The sequence below is a fragment of the Rhagoletis pomonella genome, unplaced genomic scaffold, assembly GCF_013731165.1.
Source record: "Rhagoletis pomonella isolate Grant_MI unplaced genomic scaffold, Rhpom_1.0 Rhpom_scaffold_00003, whole genome shotgun sequence".
Taxonomy (NCBI): Eukaryota; Metazoa; Arthropoda; class Insecta; order Diptera; family Tephritidae; genus Rhagoletis; species Rhagoletis pomonella.
The window spans coordinates 67,276,275-67,285,640 of NW_023458557.1; the positions used below are offsets into that span (position 1 = coordinate 67,276,275).

At 37.5% G+C, this 9,366-nt stretch overlaps 1 protein-coding gene across 1 annotated transcript in view; it reads left to right on the forward strand.

Moving 5' to 3' along the window:
* Positions 1-329: 329 nt before the first annotated feature.
* Positions 330-9,366, forward strand: part of LOC118736344 — an 11,568-nt gene continuing 2,531 nt past the window's right edge. Inside the window, exon 1 of the mRNA XM_036466437.1 lies at positions 330-1,673. Coding sequence (XP_036322330.1) covers positions 350-1,673 — 1,324 coding nt within the window. The 5' untranslated portion in view covers positions 330-349. The remainder of the gene's footprint in view (positions 1,674-9,366) is intronic.

Consider the following 9,366-nt stretch of genomic DNA (forward strand, 5'->3'; position numbering starts at 1 on the left):
AAAAAACACGATAAAGTTGATGTTGTTATGGTATGCGCCAAGACAAGGTGTGCGCCACTAAAAGGTTTGACAATACCGCGCCTTGAGTTACAAGCTGCAGTTTTGGGTTGCCGCCTGAGGGAGTCCCTCGAGCGCTGCCACGACTTTAAAGTGAATAGCACGACGTTTTGGAGCGATTCCAAAACCGTCGTACTGTGGATTCGCTGCACAAGCAGGAGCTACAAACAGTTTGTGGCATTTCGAGTAACCGAAATATTAAGCACGACATCCGTAAATCAATGGCGCTGGATTCCAACATCATTAAATGTCGCAGACGAAGCAACATCGTCATACGTCATTTGACTATAGCATGACATCAAGGTGGTTTACAGGACCAGAGTTCCTTCGTGAAGACGCATCAAGCTGGCCACAGGAAATCACAGAACTGACGTCAAATGAATGTGCACCAGAGGAAGTTGCGAAGCGAGTCATCATCCTGAATACAGGGGAGTATCCAATCAATTTTTCTAATTTTTCGTCATTTTTTAAGATTATAAGGGTCGTTGCCTGGATGCTGCGTTTTTGTCATAACGCGAAGTCACATCATCGCCGAAGTGGAGAGTTGAGGTCTGATGAACTTGCAGCCGCTGAAAATAAAATAATTCGTCGCGTTCAGTTCGAGTCATTTGCAGATGAAATCCAAGCCATTAAGCACAAGGGTTGTCTCTCGAAGTCGAGCTCTCTATATCAGCTAACGCCTTTTATAGACGTCGATGGTTTGCTGAAGGTAAACGGAAGAATTGATGCTGCTTATTGCCTGCCGATAACAGCCAGACGCCCGGTTATTCTACCACAGAACCACTACGTGACACGTCTCGTTGCGAAGAAATATCACTGCCAGCTTCACCACCAGAACGACAGTCTTACAATCAACGAAATGCGACAAAGATTTTGGGTGCCTCGTGCGCGTGCTCTGCTCAAGTCAGTCAAGAGGGAGTGTTCTACGTGCATTCATACCAACGCAAAGCCAGCAGTTCCGCTTATGGGTCAGTTGCCGATAGACCGTCTCACACCGCATGTGCGCCCGTTCTCCTACGCCGGAGTCGATTATTGCGGACCCTTTTTTGTGACTATCGGCCGAAGAAGAGAAAAGCGTTGGGTTGGATTGTTTACGTGCTTAACGACCAGGGCCGTGCACTTAGAAATCGCTGCAGACCTCTCGACTGACTCATTCATCTTGTGTTTGCGCAATTTCGTCAACCGTAGAGGAGTACCCGTGAGAATTCGAAGCGATAATGGGACTAATTTTGTGGGCGCCCAAAAGGAGCTTAAGGCTGAAGAACGCTTGTTTGATTTCAACGCAATACAGGGTGAGATGGCACGACGCAACATTGAATGGCTCTTCAACTGTCCGGCGAATCCGTCAGCAGGAGGCTGCTGGGAACGCCTTGTGCAATGCACCAAACGACTGTTGCAAAGGGTGTTGCGTGAAGAAGCACCGCGATTGGAGACATTCCGCAGCGTCTTACTCGAAGCGGAAAACATCAACAGCCGCCCGCTGACTGAGTTAGCCGTAACACCGCAGGACGAAGAACCATTGACGCCAAACCACTTTCTGTTGGGCTGCCTTAACTCCACGCAAGTAAGAAGTGCAGCAGTTCGTACGGCTTCTGGTGTTATACGTCGACCAGCAAGTAAGCTAGCCGCTCTCCATATTAGTGAATCCCCCTAAGGATTCACCGGGGAGTGGGATGTCGTTGCACAACACTGATCGCTAGAGTGCAACCCTGTCGTAGTCAGTGGTTTTTCGATTTCGAAGGATGGGAAGGAGAAAACGAAATCGACAAACATCCATTCATATAAAATACCGTTCAACGTTTTGCAGAAAACTACTTCCAATTTGACGAGCAAGCAGCGAGTGCAAAAGGCACCAATTTGAAACAAAAAACACCGAAAAGTACGCGTACATACATTTAAATTCGCGTTGTAATAATGTAAAGTGTCGCCGTCTTCGTATTTATCGTCCATCAACATTATTCCGCAGTATCGTCCATCAACACTATTAAATTTTCTACAAAATATTGTCATCGTCCACCAACGTAGTCGCCGTCGTCATCTTCATTGTCAAGGAAGAGTCTTCGTCGTCGTCGTCAATGTTATTTGTCAGCCTAATTAATATAATTTGTAACAAACACGCAAGTCAATTGGAATAAAGGTTTTATAATTATATTGTACTAAAAATCAAATTTGTCTTTGTCAGCTAACAACAATTATTTTATTTATTTTTTTCCAATTCTAAAGCTTGCGAAATATTACGAAATTGGCATATTTTCGGTTTTAACATTTAGAAATCCCTTTGTTTTGTCACAATATGGAAAGCTATATATAAACGATAGTAAACGCTTCATAAGAATACATAGTCAAGAAAAAAAAAAAAAAAATTTAAAACCAATAACTTACTAAAAAGTTTTTATTATAGCTTAAAATTATTGTTACCAACAGAGATATGTTGTACAAAAACACATAAACAGATCTTCACAAAAGTTGATATAAAACTGTTCGTCAATTTGAACAGTTAACATTGCGCAGTAATGTTTATTCCACTAGGAGGAAGCACCGAAAGCCTAACCCTGACAGTGTGAGACTTTAACCCGAGGCTGTTAGCAAACGCACATTGTCCAGTGGCCTTTCGCGACTGAGTTCAACGCCCTCTTGACGCCTGACAGGCGAACGTTAGTAGTAAAGGTAATTTTGTTTGCTGTACTTATTTCAGTTTTTAACATGTTTGTTGGCTATTTTCTGTTTGGAACTTAATTTTTTTTTTTTTACTTTTCGAGAGGGGTTCCTATGAAGAACAAGTTCTAAAATGGTTGGAAGAAATATCGTTGAATGGAACCGATAGTGAGAACAATTTGGAAGAAGATTTCAGTGAATGCGACTTATGAATAAAAATTAAGCAGTTGCTTTTTCTTAAGATTTGAAACCTTTTGCTTGATTTATTCAAATAACTTTACGTAAAGGATCTGAAATTTTAAGAAAAAAACATTGCTTAGTTTTTATTCATAAGGCCTAATGTGATACAAAAAAGTCGATTTCATTTTTAAGTTGCAGGTCACAATAGAAAAGATCAACAACTAATTCCTTTTAAGTGTGAAAGTAAATACGAATACCTTTAAGATAATTTATGGATTGTTTGAGTGCGTTCGCTTTTAAGTGTTTTTTTTTTTAATTTTTTAAAATGACCACTTTCAAAAAGATTATAAAATATGTGTTACTTTCAATACGAATTATTTTTATTAATATTAAAAAAAATCATTTAATTATTTTATTTTTTTACTTTAAAAACATATGAAATATGTTAAGCCCATTTTTTAAACAAATTTAAGTTTTTAGAAAGACAGAATTTGTACTTTTTTTTAAAAAGTTGCCTCACAGGCGAACGTTAGTATTAAAGGAATAAAAAATAAGGTTAGTATTCTAGGGTTAAGACGTAGCCCTTATGTGTAACAATAATGTCGATGTCGTCGGCATACGCCAGCAATTGTACGCTCTTGTAAAGTTTTGTGCCCGAGCGGTTCAGTTCTGCGACTCTTATTATCTTCTCCAACGTCAGATTAAAGAAATCCCACGAAAGGGAGTCACCTTGTCTGAAACCTCGACTGGTATCAAACGGCTCGGAGAGGTCCCCTCTATTCTGATCTGAAGCCACACTGGTAAGGCGTAATCAGTTGGTTGACGGAGGGCTTCAGTCTTTCACACAACACGCTCGATAAAATAGTTGGCACGCATGGCGGCGTCGCCTTTCTTGTGGATCGGGCAGAGCGCACTTGAATTCCAGTCGACGGGCATGCATCTTATTAGCTCCTTGCCATCATAATTGAATAGCTCGGCTGACAGCCGAAGCCGAGCTCTAGCAGCTTTACTACTTTTCATCAGTATACTCGCTATTCGTACCTTGTCATAGTGAGGCGCTGGGATATCGACTCCACTTCTTTCAGTGCTACTGCCATTCAAAAGGGTCGAAAAGTGTCCCCTTCATAATTTGAGTATGTACGTTCTGGACATCGGTCACTAGGTCGCCATGGTTGTTCCTACAGCAGTCTTGAAACCTTCCGTAAGTCGCTCAACTCTCTGCTAAAAATTTCGTATGATTTTTCTGTCGGCCATCATTTCGAGCTCTTCGCACTCACGTATTTCGACCTCTCTCTTTATATTGCGGTAAATACGTGTAGCTTCCCTGTTCAGTCCCTATAACGGTTCCACATGACTCGGGTTGCGCTGGGTCGCAGCGTGGTCCTGTAGGCGGCACCTTTTTTATCTGCAGCTTCTTGACACTCCTTATCGTACCAGTAATGAGTGGGAAATGTGGTTCCACTGCTCGCGTATGTCGCTTTGTTGAATAGTGCTCTCTCACAGCAGGTGTGAGAGTCGAGTGGCGAATCAATTGGCCGTCTGTTTTGAGTGCAGCTTTTCGCCGTAGAGCTTTCCCTGCATTATTGGGCGCACATTTTTTCTGCACCGAGGTGGATGCGTATATTGGCTGCATCAATATAGTGGTGCGAGTCGATGTTTGGCCCTCGAAGTGTACGTATGTACATCTAAAACACTGGAAGTGTGCCTTCCGTCTGTCACAACATGCTCGACACCATGTAGCTTGATGGATCTTTTTATGCTAGAACCCAGTACTACATACTACCAAGTTTCGGGCCCCGGCGAAGTCGATCAGCCTCAGCCCGTTATCGTGGAGGCTGAATTTTCCGAGAGTGACGCCAAAGATCCTTTCGTTGCCCACCTTGGCATTGAAATCGCCAAGTATGATTCTTATATCGGATATTCCAGGTGCCGTGATCGTCATCAAAAGAAGGGGCTATCAACCGAGGCATGTGCGTTTTTTCTTTCATTGGGCAGGGTTTTAACGTGGCGGGACCCAAACCCAGCGCCCGCGGAGATTTACGCTCTCCCACTTGAAACATGTATTACCATTTAAGCTGCTATTCTATTTTCCAACTGGGTTTACAAAAATGAGTCTTTGATATGTAATTAAATCCACCTTTACTCAACTGCCATCGATACTCCATATTAATCTTGACTTAAATATGTTTCGCTTCTTTGTAAAACGTTGTATTGGATTGACAGAAGGAAAGGATAATAATAAGAGTATGACCTTTGATTAGGCTAAATTATCAAATTCTCTTTCTGCTCTAATTTTACTATAGCCGTGATGTTATGGAATGAAATGCAATAATAATTTTTTGGCACTGCAGGTTTTTTATTTAAGTTAAAATATCTCCAATAAACTATATAGTAAAAGAAATACTATCTAATTTCTTACGAATAATAACTCTAATATGATTTCACAGCATACTTCAAACTATCTATTAACAAAAATGCATTTTCCAATACAATATCATACATTTTATTTTCGGTAAAGTTTCGAGTTTTACTTTAAAGCATTCTTGTTTATTGTCTTTGTAAAAGCTAAGCGAACTGGAAACTGAGGTCTTTTAAATTCGAAAAGAATATCAAAAGGAATTAAAGGAGTCGTGTGACTTATGGTTCCGAAGTTATAGCTGATTAAAAATTTGCAGGCCTATGGGCGGTGCCACGCCCCTTCGAAAAATTGACACCATATTTGCAAACAAAGCCATACCTATTATAACCTACCCGGGGTAAAAACAAATAAGTGTGCAAAATTTCGTGCGATTGGTTGTTGGCTGCCTGATGGCGAACTTGAATTTCAAAATCTGAATATTTTTGGCTTCTTTAAAGCCAATTCATTCGAATGACGCAAATGGGTTCTTAAAATTCTTGGAGCATTGGCCCTATTTATTGTGCTATTAATTTTGTTTTTTTATTCTCTCAGTAGAGTCGTATTTTATTCCTCGTGCTAACAACATACATACATAAATACATATGTATATAAACATACTAAGCTGTTATCAGTAAGCAAGTTTTATTATTTAATTTAGTAAACTATGAATGTATGTGCATACATATATTTTTGAATTAATTACTCTGAAAAGCAAAAAAATATAATTCGTACTAACTAATCGTGCGCTTTTGCACTTTATTTTGATTTAGAAAATACTTTTTGTCTGAATTCGGTAAATTTTTGTATATTTAAGTGTAAGTTTGAAGTAGCTATGTCTAATAAAACTATTAAAAGACAATTTAAAGAAATATGTTGAAAGCTATTCTCATTCGGACTGATAGTAAAGCAGACATTAGATCTAATAAATATTTAAAAGTTGTAGGCAGTGTTGCCAGTTAAGGGTATTTCTCCCATGATTAAGGATTATTCTGGGCCATTTTTTGTTCTAAGATAAATAAACAGGTTATAATTTCTTATAACAAACTAATAAAGGTTTCTCTTTTTACGTACGTAGAATTTTCTAATCTTTTAATCATTGTTCTCGTTTAATTGTTATTTTGAATTGTTTCATGGAACGATTAAAAAAGTATTCTACGAAACAATTAAAAAAGTAAATAATTGAATTGCAACGTGCAATTTAAACTTTAATTGCAATGACTTTTTTAATCAATTAACAAGTTGATTTAAAAATTAATTGATTAACGCCCAACATACCCGAGTTTCTAGTATTTAGCAACCTTGGACACCTACAAATTACATATATTTAGGGTTTTTTAGGGAGAAGTTATATGGAAAATCTGGCAACCCTGGTTCTGGCGTCAGCTGGTTTTTTCCTTCGGTTTCAAGAATTTTTATAAGCGTTTTCTAAAATATATATCTCAATCACTTGGTTGCCAATACTTTTTATTAATTTCGTGAATAAAATCCCCACTAAAATCAGATGTGGTAGAATATAAATATGTATGTATATACATTTTTTTATACCCGAGCGCACTTGTGCACAAGGGTATATTAATTTTGTTCACATAACGGTTGTTTGTAACAGCCAAAACGAATCGAGATAGATATAGACAAATGTATACATAAATGCTCAGAATGAATAGAGAAATCGATTAAGCCATGTCCGTCAGTCCGTCTGTCCGTCCGTCCGTGTACACGATAACTCGAGCAAAAATTGAGATATCTCAACAAAATTTGGTATGTAGTTTCTGTTAATCCAAGGTTGGTTGGTATTGAAAATGGGCGAAATCGGACTGTAACCACGCCCACTTCCCATATAACGGTAATTTCCAGAAATACGAAAACTGCGATATTTTAGTAACTACTGAAGATTATGCACTCAAAATTGATATTTACAATAATTTTCAGACGAAAAATAAGAATATTATAAATTTTTGCAAAATCCCGAGTAAAATATTGATTAAAAAATTCCAGGACACACATACATACATACATATGTATGTACTTCCAAGGAAATCGAAAGTCAAATGAAAAAAAATCAAAATGTCTACTTCAAAGTTAAATGCAAACTGTTTCATTAAGGGTATTCAGCAAACCTTTTAAATGCTTTATAAACCCTATAAATTTATGATTGCGTAAACTTTGAAAATCAACTGTCAAAATTTGTTAGGAAACTTCTTTACACATTTCTTAGAAATTTCTCCAACGATTTCACTGCATAATCTTGATAAAATGAAGCCAGTGCAAATCTGTCGCTTGTGTAAACGGGAATAGAGTATGGGGAGTTCATGTAATAGAGCGCTTAAATTGATCAGAATATCTGGTGAATATGTACCACTATTATTATTTCATATAAATTTATTCTTTCTAAGGGAAGCTGAATCAGAAGGCCTGAAAACTTTGGTCATTGCATGCTTATAACAGGCAACCGACAAAAAGTCGATAAAGCAGACCGGTGGTAAATTTTTGGCAGGAAGTGGAGAAAACATATGTATGGATGTATGTATATATAGTATGTACATTAGGGTGGTCCAAATATACTTACGAAAATCAACTCTTTTGATTTTCCCTGCTGCCACCCATAGAATTGAACAAAATCAAAAATAAGGAGACATGTAGTTTTTTTATTTGGAAATCGATTAATATTTACCCGTGCCGCAGGGGATTTGAAGTTTGTCATGCATCTATTTTACATGGCGGAAATACATTTTTTCGTAAAAGTGCTATAAACAGAAGTGCTATTCTGTGCCGGTAATAAAAAGTTTGTAACTAAAGTTCCTGTAAATTTGTAAACCCTTTTCGCATTCTGTGTACTCTTGTATCCGGTAAATTTTGTTGTTGCTGAATATTTTAACTGCATTACCTACGTATCTAGAATTGCGGTGACAAGAACTGGTAACATTTTTTGGTAATAAAATTTTCCAGTTACAAAATCTTTGGTAACGTGCAGAATAGACCTGAAAATGGTTAAACACAAATATTTTTTGATCGAATAAGACTGTTTAGCTTCGTTCCACACATTTACGATCCATTTTTCTAGCATGAGGAGCGCTTCCTGGGCTGTTTTGGTCACCCGCGGGTTTGTGTGGAACAAACTTAATAACACTATGATGCTTAGTTAATTTGAAAATTTTACTAAGTATGTTTTGATAACCGATAATCCTATCAGTTATATACAACAATTAGTTATGCTATGTTTTCATAACTTCACGTCTCCACCTTCTACAGATTCTGATAAAAAAAAGCTGTGTTAAGACAGAAATGTTAGGTGGAGACCGCAAATTTCCACTGTTAAACCATATCTGTCTTGCCGAACTTCTTACCATCGCTGTCTTAACATCAGCTGTCATTTGGTAGTTTGACAACTCAGTTTTCATTTTACCGCGCCACCTACATTGGGTACAGATCGATCTGAATGGCTTCATGCCATTTTGAAAGTGATATGTTAAGACAGCAAGTTGCCCACATGGGAAAGCGGGACAAAGTTAAAACAGAAATTTGACAGATGTTAAGACACATTTAGTAGAAAATGGAGACGTGGGGTAAACACATCACACACGAACAGCTCAACGGATGTGTTTATATATATTTTTTCATTCTACACGATTATTTCTGTGAATATGTGGCCAAAAAGTTTTGATATTGTAAAATTTAAAATTATTTAAAGGCTCAATGAAATAATTAAATTTCTTCATCAAAACTAAAAGCGTTTAAAGAGATTTGAAAACATTTTTGTACGGGGTTGCAACCTTTCTACAAAATACAAGGACCGTTATTACAAATTTAAGCTTATTTACCACAATATGGGTATCAAATGGAAGGTAAAGTAAAAAATAAGTTTTAAACAAAAGGTGTTAAAATAAAGTTTTATTTAACCCATACATACATATTTCTGGATAGAATTGGCACCTATCTAAAAAATTAAAATGAGTGCGTTATATCGTTCCTACTATGAGAAACTATCGAGAGTGCAAAAATGTATAACGATTGAATGCCATTTTAAAGGAAATTTTATGATTCGTAAAGATAACTTTAACCGTTTCCATTTGAAGATG